We start from the raw sequence: 15,849 nt of genomic DNA on the forward strand, positions 1-15,849 counted from the left end.
AGCCGCCGCACCCGGGATGTGCGCACTGAGGAATCAGACAGATGAGCAAGCACGTGTCTGTCCGGTGGCACGATGCTTTTTTGTTTTTAAAAAGAGAAAACCTGGGGCGATTACCGGGGGGTTTTACCTGGTAGACATCCCGGAGGCCGCACCATGCTCGCAGGGCTTGCCGACAAGCCCGCAGCCGGGCAGCGTACCACCTCCTCAGTGCCGCCACCGTCACCGTCCAGACGAAGCGGCTCCCGCTGAACAGCAGATCCTCCACCCCGCACATGAACACCGAAGCCATGAGCTGCTCCCGTCAGCAAAACAAAATCCCCGTCCCGGCTGGCTCTCGCTCCCTCGTTCAAACGCCTGGCATGACGGCAGCCTGGCTTTATATGGCGGGTGGAGGGCAGGGGTGTTGCACAGAGCCAGGGTCAAGCCTTAAAACAAACTCCTCTTTCACGGCGCTTCCTGGGCAGATTCCCAGGCATGCCCCGGCCGCCCGCGCCTGAAGCGGAGCCAGCGGCTGCAGTAGCTCAGCCCTACCAGCAGCTCACACAGCAGCCTTGTCCTTCTTAGCAGCTTATATAAATCTCTGTTAAGCTCCAGTAGCTACCACTATGTTTTCTAATTAAATTTTAACCCTTTTGCCATATGCCCTGACAACAACCCCATTTAGACGCTACAGGAAAAGAAGGAAACCGCTCGCGAGCGTTAATCGCCACCGTGGTTCAGTAAGCCGGGCAGGCGCTTCGCACACAGCTCCTGCCTAACACCCAGCGCTATCTGCCTCCGACACCTCATTATCTGCCATACAGGGAACAAAGCTGTCATCGTTTTCTCCCAGCTCAAATTATACACTAGAAATCCTTTTTTAAAAAGCACCTTCGGGAGCCAGAGAATGGAGAGAGAAAAAAAGGAATCAGAATACTCTTGCAGATATAGATGCACTAACTTCTTTTCCAGCTCGGATCATAGTAGATGCCCACAGCACAGAGCCATCTCCCTGCTCTAAGCCTCTCCCTTGGTTGTTGCATCATACTGATTCAATGCTCAACACCTGCTAAGAGAGACAATTTTGTTCTACTCTTCAACTAACACAACTCCATTAATGCAGCATTTGCTGCATGAGAAAAAGCTGCCTGTGCTAGTTGAGCTCCTCACAAACAGCCCACAGCAAATAAACACTGAAATAATAGTCCACAAGAGAATCCAGCCTTGCCTCGATAGTTAGTATAAAATTAAGCAGCACCCTGCCCCTTTGGGGCTTAAACTGTTAATGCCAGCAAGCCACACTTTTCATTTGTGAGCTCTTTCCTATTAAAAGCTAAGGAAAGGTGGAAGTCAAAGGGCAATTAATCTTTTTAACACCCCTCAGAGGATTTGACATTTCCTAAGCCTTTTGGGCCAGAAACTGCAAGGGGGGGGCCCACATGCCACCATCCACACCTTGCTGAAGAATCCACTCAAACAGCAGAATTTTAGCTAAAACCATCAGTAAGACTAACCTGTAAAAGTTCTCTTGTGCAACAGAATGAATGAAAAGGGGACAGGAACAGCTTGGAGAAAGCTGGATAGGAAAGTTAAATCCCATGGCATTGCTGGTACTGCTTCCCCAAGGGCACTGCCTGCAGACAGCCTCGACACCAGAGCTGCAGCAGCCCTGTCCCAAACGCTCTTCGTGGGAGGAAGGCACCCTGCATCCCTGTAGGACAGCGCAAATATTCACAAAACCCATTTCATTCCATATTAATCCACCTTCTTCATATCGCAAGAGCCTACACACACACAGTGAGCTCCCGTGTCATAGTTGGGGTGATGTAATTCTGTAGACAGATAACTGCCTGTTTTAGACAGACTTTGGACCTGTGTCTCCAAGCACCACACTTTTTCCTTTTCACGCATAACGAAGCAAAAGCAGCTCTGCTTGTGCTAGTATCTATTGGCTATGCTGCTGCCAAGGAGTTCAAGTCTCTCCCAGCCTTGCTTTCACCCAGGAAAAACAACTATATTTCAGGTGTTATTAGAAGCTGTTACAAAGTGAGCCAGTGCAGGAAAGATACAGCTTGTTATAACAAGAGGCAAGTAAAGACTTGGGCTCTGCATGGAAATCCAGCACCCACATACCCACCTCCAAGAGTTCTATTGCCCCTTTGACTGCTGGTTTTAGAGCCTGTGGCCACAAGGAAGTCTTCCTCCCCCTCCTCCAATGTTGGCCATCACCACAATTCTGTGTTTAGAGGACTTTAACATGAACGTACAAAATGGAAAAAGTTTCCATCTTCCACCGGAAGAGAGCAGTGACAAATATCTACAGAGAATTACTCCAATAACTTAAGCCAGTACCAGCGCCAGGCTCAGCAGCGGGTAACTGCCATTCCCTTAGATAACACTGCTTTGGAGAGGAACCAGCCAGGAAAATCTCCAATGGCATCTGTGTGTTACGGTCAAGTCATATCCAAATTTAAACAGAGATAAAAAAAGAAAATCCAGTTTTCAACTTCCATTTCTAAAAGAAAAGGAGCTTTGTAGCTAAAGAACACTGCAGGGAACAGCTCCGTCCTGCGCCAGGAAAATCCAACCAACCCACCATGAAACGTTTAAATGCTTCTGCTCTGTGCCTGCTGTCCTCAGTGCCTTTTCATTTTCCCTATCACCTAACTAGATTGAAAAATTAAGGATGATGAGTATTTTCTCCTTTAACACAGCACAAGGGATTTATTTTTAAAATTGGTCTATGATCCATGGTATCTTTAAATTGAACTTACACATTTTGCACAGTTACTCTTTATGCTTCACAAGTTACTGCGTGCCTGAGCAATGGCCTCAGATGGCTCCATCTCAGAAGGCAGAGCCATATGTGCTCAGACCCTCCCTCCTCAGTACTCCCAACCACTTTACCCATCAATATTTCCATTACCTTGTGCAGGCTTTATGCTCTTACAGTAAAGTTATAGCTCCACATGTAGGCTAGAGCAAGGCAAGGACCTTCTCGCCACCCTTACTTAGGGTACATGGGCTTCAAAGTCCAGTCTCATGAATAAAAGCTTCACATACATCTTGTCATGTAGGTGATAAAGAAATAAGCAGCAAGTGCCATCTGGACTTCACCTTCCCAGCTGACCCTTGAACCTGCGGCATAGCATTGGACACCCACAGAACAAAAAAGAGCAAAGAAAGTTTATGATGCAAAGAGCTGAATACAATTTAGAATAATTTTGGTGTTTTAATATGCAGCTGATGAATTACCCATTCAAATCAGTCTTAGACTTCTATTGACTTCCACTTTCCAAACCTGATTGCAAGTGGGTTAATTTCAAGTACCTAAATAAAATCCAGGCTCCTTAGAGTCAGAATAGACATCACAGAAAATTCAGCAAGGGAAAGCGAGTAGGATACTCAGATGGTTTCCAAAGGCTGCAGTATCCAGATCGCTATTCTGCAAGGAAGGAGGGGAAGATAGATATCTCAGGAAAGATCTTTGTAGATGTATGTACCACTTTCACGGGAACACAAGAGACAGCTACTGCAAATCTATTTGATGTACAGTCATATGACCAACAGGGCACTCATTTCTGGTAAGGAATAAGCCTACACTACAGGAATCTAAGGAGAACATCACTTAAAAAGAAGACAGAAAACTTGATATGTGGTTGATTCATGCTTTTCCTTACATTATTGATCGTAGTTCCAGAATAATAAGTATTAAAAGAGCACAAAGGCTTGCTACCCACATAATAGGAAAAGATGATCCCAAGTGGATTCTCAGGCTTCCTTGCATGTGATCTTATGTGTGAAAACGAATGGAATGAGGCTTAGCTGAAATTGCTGCTTTTCTTTTCAAAGCAGCTCATGTGAAGTTCACATGAATAGAGAATTCATCTACCTGTGAGACCAGAGCATCACTCTTCCCTTGTATCTACAAAGCAGTAATGCCCCTAGATACAGCTTTTGATTAGACATAGGAAGAAGGACATAGAAAGTCCCTAGTGGCAGATAATGAAATTAAAGCTTTGATCATTTTTGGTCTCTGAGCCTTCAAACAGTAAAAGGTGAGTTATTGTGCAGATGCACAAAATGCCTAATTATATGGCTAGCAGATGTCTGTCCTAACCAGTGCTTTAAAACACACTTTAATCCATAATTTGTCCTCATATATTGACACATATTTGTAATATACAAGGACATAATTTGTCCTCATATATTGATTGCAACCAATACTCATAATATTCTGTAAAGCAAGCAGTAAAGTTCAGTGAAGACCAAACACAGCTTTCACAAAGTTATGAGAAACAGTTCTGCCTCATGGCACACATCGCTATTTTGAAATCTGCTGTTACCTCAACTCCCAGAGTTCAAACCCTCGAAGCCCTGATACCCTGGGATGGTCTCAGGGCAACAATAAGCATCGTTGAGGTCCATGCTGGCACTCAAAGGGCTCTGTCCACTGAATTCCCACCAGACACCAGCTGCAGTCCCACCTCATCCTGCTACACCCAGACATGTTTCTCTTTTCTGCATAAATCACATTTAATTTTCAAAGTTTTCCCATTTTGCTCCAGTTACAAGCCAACAGGGCACGATTACACTTCTTTTAAAAATACATTTTTAAATGCCTAAAGATGCTGATTTATGGGAGTTTTCATGAGCATGAACAACAGGATTACCTGGGAATTAGGACTTTCTCAGACAACACTGAAGCTGCATATCCCCTTAACACTTTTTTTAAGTTCTTGTCAACAAGCCTGTCAAGCTGTGAGTACTAATGCAATTAACTCCAAATAAAGATGAAATGACTCTTCAAAAATAATTTTTGCTACACTCTGGCCCTTAATTACCAACTTAAAGATAAAGTGAAATACAGTCATCATGCACCCTCACTTTGATGTTGTAACCTCTCAGTACGTAAGATACTTAAAAAGCAGCACCAGTGCGTAGGATAAGCCTGTAATCCAACCTGCCATGATCAAGAGCTTTCAAAAGCAAGATTCAACTTCTGGTAAGAAGCATTTGCGAACCGATTTCATTCTTTGAAATTGTTGAGAAAAAAAAAATCACAAGATATTCCTAACTAACCTACTTTAATCCTTTGATTTGCATGAATTTTTGGGACCTCTCAGAAATAAGTCTACAGTTCCACAAAGATTTATCTACCTCCACTCACATTATCAAACCTTAATTTAGCAAGCAAATGAAATCTGCATGAAAGGACCAGGCTACCATCCTTTAAGGCTAATAACAGCATCCAATATAGGTATTCAGACCCTTCCCCAGATGCTACACCAGGAATTTCAATTCCCAGCTTTTGCCCACTGAACTGCACCCAAGTGACTGATGTAGCTGAACACCACAACTACACCCCAAACGATCCACAGCTGCAGAGGGAAGTTTTGGTACCTAGTGCTCTTCTCTCTGGGTGAGGCACAGCCTCTAATAAGCTCCTTTAACAGCAGCCTTACATACTTTTAAATGAGGTACTGCCTTTTTTCCCCCCTCCTCTGAGAGCTCAGGCTGTACATATATCGCTCTACACTACTGATATAAACATAATGCAGTCAAATAAACACATTTTTAAAGATGAACAGCCGCTCTGCCAGAAACATGAATTTCCTGTATCCCGTAGTAAACTAATTAGCACTTCACATCAGAAATGAAGTGCCACTGCTTTTTAACTTTATAAATGATTAAACAGCTTGCAGACTGATTCCTCGAACAGCAAACTTTCCTACCCGCTATACCCAAAACTACAAAATCAGGTCAGGTTCAAAACAAGTAGCATATGCTCCAGTTTCACAAGTCAGGGTTTATCATCTTTTGCTACCACGCTATCACCATCAGAACATGTCACCCAGTTTTTATGACACAGATCTAGCTCCTCCAGTAGTTTATGGCCAGATCATCAGGGGTATAATTTGGCACAGCTCCACCAACTTCAGTGAAACCTCAATGTCCACATTGCTATAAGCAGGTGAGGATGTGTAGCTCGAAGTTTACATACAATCTGGCAGTAGTAAGCATGACTTCTAATGAGTGTCACTAACACACTTATATATACAAATTGTATTTAAATTTTTATACACACACATTTGTAAGCCTGTAGAAGTCTACAGCCCCATCAAGTCAGTTCACACAGAAAAGATACATAAGGGGAAACACCACCCCAGACTTCTGGAGAAGGATGGATGAAAAAACATGAGAAAAAATTGATTTCCAGCTGAAAGAGGATTTGTTTCTATCACACACATACAATCTGCAAATGCTTTCAGACAAACTGCTTTGTGCTCTTTCTCAGTGGCACAGGTGATGGCAAGCTGGGGACCCACAGGAAGGTTGCCACCTACCCAGTCACCAGCACCTCTCCAGGCACAGAGACCTGCCCCGGGACACTGTAGAGGGGGTCAGGATCAATGTGGTGTCACCTTCCCCACTCCAGGATGGGGCAGGAGCCTGGAGATCCATCCTCCTCTTCTCTGCTTTGTGGGAAGGGCTTCCTTCTCAGGGAAAGCTTCATCAGGAGAGAAGAGTCACCACCGGTGACAGGGAAATCATCCTGCACTCAGTGCTACTCCCAAGTCACATCTGGAGGAAACCAGAGATCAAACGAGCACAGGGTGGAAACCTGGGGCATCCTCAGAGCTGCAGAGAAAGTGACACCACCACCGCCTTTCCCGGAGAGGGCTTCACCCAGAGCCACACTGTGACCGGGGCGGTGGTAGTGCTGCCGGAGGAAATGATTCACACTGCACCAGCCCGCTGCCAGGCCAGACCCTCGTGAGAGGGAGGCACCCCCGACCTCTGCTTTTGGGCTGTCTCTCCAGGGAGCACCCATGGGAAGCAGTGGCATGGAGCAGAGGCTGTGGCTGCCTTTGGAAGCTGCAGCAGGAAGAGCAATTTCTCTCCAAGCTGTCAATTTTACCTTCCTGGTGTCCTGCCCTGTACCAGGTCGCTCTCACACACAGACTGTGCCCGTGCCTCCCACCCCCGATAACCAGCCCAAGCCTGAGAGGGGACCAGGAGCCTCTGCAGAAGAGTGGCTGAGACCCTGCAGAACAAAGGGACAGACAGCTGTCACATGCATGAAAACAAGTGATAGGAAGGGACAAACCCACATTTTCCTTCTACAGTCTCAGCAGTCTCATGCCTCTACCTCCCCCAAACTGGCAGGGGATTAACAAAGTGCACAAAATACTGTAAGCATCCTGGTCCTGGAGGCAAAAATATAACAACTTCTGTGCACTTAGACACCATTCTGACAAAATTCCCACCTCACACACCCAAACATCCAGCTGGGTCAGCACAGTCCCCTCCACATCCCACCGAGACCTGCTGCAGCAGCTCCCCAGCAGCTTGGAGCAACACTGCGCACCTCTCTGGTTTGCATTTTAGTGGTGGATGTCACTCTTCCTGTCCATCACCTTACTGGAGCCATGAAATGCTTCGGGGTCTTATCAGAAGAGTGGCAGGTTCAAGGTCTGGAGGACCAAGGGGCTGGCAGGGAAATACATCCAGCCCCACCGGTTTGTCCTGCGCTTCCCACAGCCCCAGCAGGAAGGTTTCTTCCCTGGCTCTGCCGACAGGTCACTTGGATGGGCACCACGCTCCCTGACAGGTACCAAACCTGCTCAGCTTCCCTCCAGCCCCACGATGGATGCTGGCATTGCCCTGCTGCTGTCCCAGCCAAAAATGGGACAGTGTCTCCTGCATTTCAGTTGGCAAGGAGCACTAAAGGGAGCCTGAAGAAGTCAGGTAATTACTTTTGGATGAAGTATTTCATGGTACATACAAATACGTGAGGAGCATGAAAATCCAGGGCTGCCCCAGCTTTATGATTATTTTATAGCCTCGTTAATCTTTGACAAATGGGGTAGAATTACTACATAACCTAGATACTGGGCAGAGATCTACAACGCTGTAAGCGGCGGCATAAATGAGATAGTAAAGTTTCAGCATTTTGCATGATATATACGGCCACGAACACAAAAATAACAACCCAAACCTATCAGTCTCCTGACAAGAATCTTTTAAAGAGTGAGAATAAATGATGTATAACTATTATAATTATATCCTCAGTGCATTCATTCTCTCAGGATGAGTAACCCGGGATGCTGTAGCCTCCAGAAAAATCATGACGCAGAGCAATGCTCTGCCCTTGATTAGACTTTATGGGTCATGCCTAGCCCAGGAAAGGTGTACACCCAGAAAAGGACTTGTCCTTCCCTGCGTACATGCTCAAGTGACAGTTTAGATTACTACATCCTATTAAACATGAACAAAGAGACCATCTTGGATGCCTTTGTGCTTCTCCCTACCCCCAGTTTCAGACCATAAACCCAGCAAAGCAGGATTCATTTCTGTGCCCATTCAGTATTGGGCACACCAAAGCACCAATACAAGCTTTTCAGAAATCTGTATTTAAAGTCACCAAGCCCCATCCCCAGTGCTGCTGGCTGGCAGAGGGCAGCAGGGTTGAGGGCAGCAGCTTGGCACAAGGCAGCTGATGCTCTCCCAGGGCCACAGTGCTCGTCTCATCTCCCCCAGAATCCTGACCACCAGCATCCAACCCCACAGCCCTGGCATGCTTGAGTAGAGAACAGTCCTCATGCCATTTTTATTTCAGATTTGAGCCGGCACAACCTGATGTCAGCAGGTCTGGTTCCACCTGCCACAGCTGAGTTTGGTTCAGAGCTTTGAGGCAAAGCAGTGCATCTTCCCAGACAATTTTTGCAGAGGGAGAATCACAAAGCAGCGGAGACAGCACCAGAAAGTAGAAGAGGCAAAAAGAAATTGGTACTGTAAATCTATATAATAAGTTGCCAGCACTCTCAGTGCTGTGGAGTGATGTTTTCTGAGAACGCAGGTCTGCTGCAACCGTGCTTCTCAAGCTAGGATGCAAAACCCCATAATATCCAGTGTATCATCTCTTGCTACAGCAATTAGTGCCTCATTTTACTAACAAAGTACCTGTACAGGGTGCATTTGCCAGCTCTGGACAAATAAATGAGGAATAACCATCTAGAATTCGAAAGGAGGCAAATTAATATGTTCTGTTCTCAGAGCAGGTGAGCTCTAGCACGTTTCTTACAGGAGAGCCTCGGTGCTGAGTGCTTGGCCATGGAAAAGGAAACAAGTCAAGCAGCTCAAGGCATTTCCCCACAGAGGAACCACATCGCTTAAACAGGGCGCTAAACATTGCTATGAGCAGGACTGAAGCACACTTTCCAAAGCACACGAGCTGCTGGCCATTCAGAAAGCAGGTGTGCATCCAACAGCATGAGGCCACCAGGCACGAGGAGCAACCGAACCAAAGGAGAATGAAAAAGAGCAGCCTTGAAAGGGTGCTTTTATCCTAAAAAAGCCTCCAAAATAAACAAGCAGCATGCCATGGGATTGATCCAAAACCCATTGAAATCGATGGAAAGACTCCAACTACCCTCAATAGGCTCGCAGCAAGGCCAGGCATGCCATGAGAGCTCCACGTGCTGCCCCACCAACATGCTGACCCCCAACAGTTGGCTCATCCAACTCTTCACTGCCATGTCCTGCAGCCCTTCCTGCCATTCCTCAGTTCATCTCTCCTTGGTCTCAGCAGGCATTTTTCAATCACTAGCTACTCAAGCCATCCAAAATTTTTTGTTATATTAAAATTAAAAAATTTTGAAATTTTTTTTCCAGCCCAACCTCAGGAACACAGATGGATCAGAAATCCATCATCCACATAGCTGGGGCCCACAAGATATGTATCAGCATAAAAAACCTGAACCATAATTCTGCCTCATACATCATGATGTGCCTTCTGGAACCACTACACAGGTCAGTCCTTCCCCAGTTACCACCCTTGTATTTACACTGAAACTTTTGGTATTTGGAGAAGTCATCTGCACTGATACTACAGAAATTCAAAGTTGTTCTTGCCAAGAAAGATGGGCTAAGTTACAACAACATATTTTGCATGTTCAAGCTGAGCAGAGCCCCTCCAAGAACAAGAGCAAGGATTCCCCGTCCAATTTTCCCTCCCTTTTTACAAAAAAGCACCCAGAGAAAGGCCTGACGCCAGCAGTGGCTGTATCCGATGCCCCTGGGGCAGGAGCAGTGACATTGGGAAATGTCAGAAACTCAAACAATAAGAAAGGAAGTGGGAAGGGAAAGGCGGAGGGGACGGAGGGATGGCCGCAGTTGCCGACTCAGCCCATTCAGGTCAGAAGGAGCTCAGCCCTTCAGAAAGCAGGGTGCAAGTGTCAGAGCTTTGTCCCTGCCAGGGGAGGTTTCCCCACATCTTGTCCCTTTCTCACAGCCCCCAACCACACACATGTGGCACAGCATCGGGGTCTTGCCTGTCCCAGCTCCCCACTTGCCAGCACATCTGCCACCACAGCTGGTGGCCATGGCCGGACCCAGCAGGTAAAGCTGTGCAACAACCCCTTATCCCAGCACAGCCGGGGGTGAGGAGATGGGTGCGGGGGGGGGGTTACCCCAGCCCACTACTAAACTGGACTCACTCATTTTGTAGCTTACTAGGGAAAATAAGGGGAGATGCAACAGCAGAAAGGGAGAGTAGATTTTTACTAAAGGGCTGTTGATAGCACAGACTATTAAAACTCATCTTCAGCAAAAAAAGAACAAACCACTTTTCAATATAGTCTGGATCCAGCATTTTGTTCTGGTTTTAACCCCTTTAAACTTTTCCCTAGTCGCCTTGGCAGAGAGGGAAGCAGAACAGACATGCTGGGAGCAGGGCTTTACCTCGGCCAGGCTCCCCGCAGTTTCATCTCTCTTCTGGCTGTCCTGCAACAACAAAAACTCCCCGATGGGGGTCAATCTGAGACCATTCATATGCTTAAAAAAAGTTATTCCTGCTATAACAGGCACAAGTGAGAATTCAGCATTTGTTAACAATTATCCCAGGCAATAACTTCAGTCTCCCCCTCATACTTCAAATGGAAACAACGCAGTAACTGAGTAGTACCTGTTGGCAGAGAAACTTTTAAATAGATGGATAGGAGTGGCTGAAATGGCTCCCTAAAAGAAAAATTCTCATCGGGTTCCCCCCCCCCCACTTTCGGGATATAAAGCAGGCTTGCAAGCTGCCCTTGCTATTATCAGAGCTGTGATTCAATCAGCATTTCATGGTCCTAATTAATGGGCATTTGTTTTCATGGGCATGATTCCTCATTTGCCAAGACTGCAAAATTATAATGCATTTTTCCCATCCTCCTTGGAGAGGACATGATGAGAGCTTAGCCAGGGAAAGGAAGCCATTTGGAGCAGGAAGAGGATGCTTGGAAACAGAGCTGGAGTGCTCACATTAGGCCCTTTCTGAGGTCAGAGGATCAAATCGACATTAAAAAAATAGCTGGTATTCTCATTCAGGTTAATGGGCAAAAGTGTAGCACAAAAAGCCCTTTGCCTGCCTGTTCCACACAGGTCACGCCATCCTGCCCGGCTGCTCCTGGAAGATGCTTCCCAGGAGTGCTGCTCCCAGTCCTGTGCATGTGGTTGGAAGGGAAAGGAACAGGGGACATCAAGCACAGGGAAACCAGAGCACCTGGTCCTCTTACTATAGTCCTACATCAAGAGGAAGAAGGAAGACTTCCAGCTACTGCTGGCTGGGCACTGCTACACCCAGTCTCATCCTCTTGTCCCATATACCTGTTTCTCAAGTCTTGAAAAGCCACACGAGGAACAGAGGGACCAAACTTCCTTCTCCTTACATGCACCTGCCCCTCTCAGTACGGGACACTGGGGATATCAGGTAGCTCACCAGGTCCTGTCCCACCTTCAGCATCCACCAAAGCTGAGGTTGCTATATCCCTCATGCCCTCTATATCCTAAACATTTTTCATCCTTTAGGGAGGCAAACAAGGATATTTGGGCCACAGTGGGGGAAAAAAAATTGGAGGAACTGTTAGGAGACAGGCAGTAGCTTTAGGGTGGGAAAAATTCCAGGACTAGGGGCTTGAGGGGGGGTAGAGAAAGCACAGCTGTAGGCTGAAAGGGGCCCCAGTGTACCATAGGCTGCCTATAGGAGAATAACATCTCTCATTAGGGGCACAGAGAGAGGACCATTCCTGCCCTACGCAGCCCTGTCCTTCCCATCGCACTAACTGCCCTTGGCAGGACACAGGGGCAGCGAGCTCCTACAGCACACAACTCATTCCTAGCATTCACACAGAAATGGTAAGGGGAAAATAAATTCAGGGATCCAAAACCAAATCTAGTGGATGCTACATTTCCAAATCCTCTGGGAGTAAAAAAACCTTTTATATATATCATTTACCCCTTTCTCCTGCTGATTGTTAAATCAAATAAAAACCCCACAAGAATGCAGCAACCACTGGAATACAATTCATGTTTCTGTATTGCTAAATTATGCATCAGTCTTACAGCAGATAAAATTGTAGAACAGCACCATCTGTTTCTCAATATGCTTGCTGCCAGCTACCGTAGCAGGGATTTACTCACATATCTCTTTTGAGGTACAGCTGAGCTGACGGGCAGAATGTCTGTTGCTGGAGAGAAAGGGATCTTCACCTGCCCGCTGCATGTTTGGGATATACCCTACCGAAAGGTGGGGACAGATCATTTGTTTTCTGACATACAGGATAGGCTCAGTGCCAGCTCTAGTGAATAGACCTCAATGCTGCTATGCATCCTTAAAATACTGCAGGAGAAAGCACATTTTCCAGCTGTTTGTGCCTTATGCCAGAGCACATTTATATCAGCAATTTCATTTCTAAATATTCTGACAGTTGCTGCAAGATTTTCCATTATGATAGATAAAGGGGAAGGGGAAAAACAGCCAACATTTCCACATCTTTAGATTGAAATTTAAGGGACTTATACACAAGTACACATGAAAGTCTCAGTCAATCAGGGAGCTTTCAACTTCTTGGATCAATCTTGGATTTGAGCAGATCTCAAATAGTAACCAAAGCACCAGGGTGGCTCCATATAAAGCAGATCCTGAAGGCAACTGTACCCAGGGGGGTTTTGGTGGGTGCCCAGACCCTGTGATGGGGGCACAGGGTGCAAGGGCTCAGCTGAGGATGGGCTGCCCTGTCCTGCAGCTCCCTCGGCTGGGTACAGAGCTATTGCTAAAGGACAGACCTGGTAGGCAATGGAGCAAAACCCATACCTCAAATTCCCACTCTTCTGCCTGCAGAGCAGCTGCTGAGGCTCTGCACTCAGCAAGGACAGCAAAGTCCACCACAGCCTGGACCAGCGCTGGCTCCTGCTGTGGTAGCAGAGGCTTCAGCACCCAGCCCAAGACAGGGCAGCAACGCCACGTGGGTAAACCTTGCTCCCCTCGACATCCATGGTAGACATTGGATCCAAATGAATGCCTAATCCACCAGCCAGCCCAGCATTAGGAACCACACCAGGAGTGGATCTGCCACTGGCAACACCCACTCAAAGCAAGCTTAGGAGAAGCTTTCAAATACCCTTCGTGCTCAGTCACTTCTGATCTGAGCTCCCAGGAGAACCTCCACTGAGCACAGGAACACACACATCCCCAACTCAAAAGGCAGTAACAGTCTCCCAGGCTCAAGCAACTCAACTTGTCAACTCAAACAACAAATTGCTCTCACCTGAGACTCAGGAGACAGGTACCTTCTGGAAGTGAAAGCTGCTTGCACACCTTATCCTCTGCCACACACCATAAAAAACTTTTCTTTAACTCTGTATCCAGATGCTCCGGTCAGCCCCCCAACATCAGCTCGAGTCTTCTGCAAAGCCTCCTCCGTTGCACAGCCGCCAGTCGAAGGCTGCTGGCCACACACCGCGGCACCCAAGCTGGTGGCTGCAGGCAGGGGAATTCCTGCAGCGCTGGGAGAAGAGACCAAGCACCTCCCGGGGCACCCGGGACAAGAGAGCGCCTGTCAGGAGACGAAGGCAATGAGCAAACTGGTTCAGCCTGTTGCTGCCTATGCTGAAGGCCAGCCCAGCACAGGAGGTGTTTAAGTCATGTGTTTGCTCCTGCCCCAGCTTGGAAGGGGGAAAAAAAATAAAAGAAAGCAGCTTCATAGGATTTAAGACTTTCACCTAACCATTTTCAAAGGAGATATCTGATGACTAAAAAGAGAACCAAGAGTTAGAACTTCAATGCCAAAGTTGTAACCAAACCTCTTCCTTCTCCCAGTTTTATATGTACGCACCTCAATTTCCACAGCCCTAGTTTTACTGTTCAGTCAGCCTTGTTTCCACTTCTCTCCCCTCCAGCCTCATCTATTCCACAGGCTATACAGAACCATTACACCAGCATCACTTTACAAATGATGAGCCCCCATGTGTCCTAACTTCCCAGGAAAGGAGAGGATCCGTGAATGTTTCAAGTTTCATCTGATCTAGAAACACAACCCATGATACCTTTCTTATGCTGTATCTCAGTTCCCACAGTTGCAGGTTTCAGTAGCATTTTGCTATTTTTTTTTTTTTTTTGCATATGGGATGCACCATACAAATGCACCAGAACACACAGTAACTGGCTGCTGCGGCTCTGAGCCAGCACTGTGCCAAGGGAAAGGCTGATCCTGGGCTGAGTTAGCCTGGCTGCATTCAGTACCAGCGACCACAGGAGGATCCAGCCTGTCCACAGCTGCAGGACTCCGCCTCGACTGTCAGAAACATGCTCAGGCTTCAAACTCTTCAGGTCAGCTCGAGGAGCTCAGACCTCAGGTCACTTTTCCTTATTTCCCCTGATAAAATCACTTCCTAGGGAGAAATTGGGGTATTAGATGTCTCATCCTTCACCACCGTAGGCCTCTTAGTGCTTTGCTGCATTTCAGCTGCCTCTGCCTTCTCGTAGAGAACTGTTGCTATTTGGGGAGAGATTCTCCCACTTCACTGTGCATCCCTGGAGTGTGCGTGTAAAGTTAGCACTCCCAGAGCCGCTGGCTTCCTTACAGCATCCAGAGCACTCTGCTTAGAGAATGCAGCGTTCAGAATTTGAACATCTCCATGTAGGTGCACCTCCGGCATGCTATTGGACTGCTTGCTAGGAGAAGCCTTTATCAATTCATACCTGTAGTTCTGGTGCAGTCTCCTGCCTTTGCTTAATCCTCACTTCCCATTACAACGTATGGATTTCATCCTCTTCATTTCACTGTTCTTCCTTTCATCCAGTCCCTTTGCAGGGACACTACAGCAAATAGAGTCACTATTGTCCCTTACAAGAGTGTCATGCATTCCAAACTGTTGCATTTTTCCAGATTTTTTTTACCCACAGTCACACAGAACAACCTCTCTGTCCAAGCTAAGAGCAGGCTTTGTCCACAGATGAAGCCGGGTGTATTGCCAAGACACTGGTGCACAGATGGAACTGTGGCATGGCTCCCCAATAATGTTTCTGGCATTGCCCTTTCTAGCAGCTAAGACCACTGCATGCCTTGGTTCATTCCAGATGCAAACCCAACCTTGCTCAACATCTAAGTTCATCTCTGCTTAATCCTTCCCTCCATTAGATTAACGAATGAAGTGTTTCCAAGGAACAGAAATATACATGTTACCTAATTACAGGAGTCAGGCTGAAGCAGATCCTTTAAACAAACACATCCTGACTAAGCTCTTCTAACCCTGCTTACCCAATCCTACCCCCAGGTATCCCCTACAAGCAGCTCCTCAAAGTGCTGCTGCAGGACCGGTCTTTCAACAGCCCAGGGCACCGGCAGCTGTTTCAAGCCCGCTCTCAAGCTGGGAATCCATCCAATTCACCTCCCAGGTGAATTTTGCTATGATGCCCCTCCTGCATCCACACACTTGCTCTTCAGAGGCAGCTCTAGCACAAAAACATCCAATGCCTCTGAAATCTCCTCTCTGGCTTTTCTCAGCAGGTTGCAGCACACGTTACTTACAGTTTTGGTGACCCTC

General features: G+C 46.9%; 1 protein-coding gene across 5 annotated transcripts in view; it reads right to left on the minus strand.

Moving 5' to 3' along the window:
• FRMD4B (FERM domain containing 4B) overlaps positions 1–15,849 on the minus strand; it is a 135,685-nt gene that overhangs the window by 83,696 nt on the left and 36,140 nt on the right. The window contains exon 1 of one of the 5 annotated variants that reach the window (XM_075762422.1): positions 128–527. The exons of 2 other annotated variants lie outside the window; for them this stretch is intronic. In XM_075762422.1, coding sequence (XP_075618537.1) covers positions 128–289 — 162 coding nt within the window. In that variant the 5' untranslated portion in view covers positions 290–527. Of the gene's footprint in view, positions 1–114; positions 528–15,849 lie in introns of those variants that run through there. 2 more of the 5 variants (XM_075762421.1, XM_075762426.1) reach the window with 2 other exon arrangements.

This window comes from Balearica regulorum, chromosome 10, assembly GCF_011004875.1.
Source record: "Balearica regulorum gibbericeps isolate bBalReg1 chromosome 10, bBalReg1.pri, whole genome shotgun sequence".
NCBI lineage: Eukaryota > Metazoa > Chordata > Aves > Gruiformes > Gruidae > Balearica > Balearica regulorum.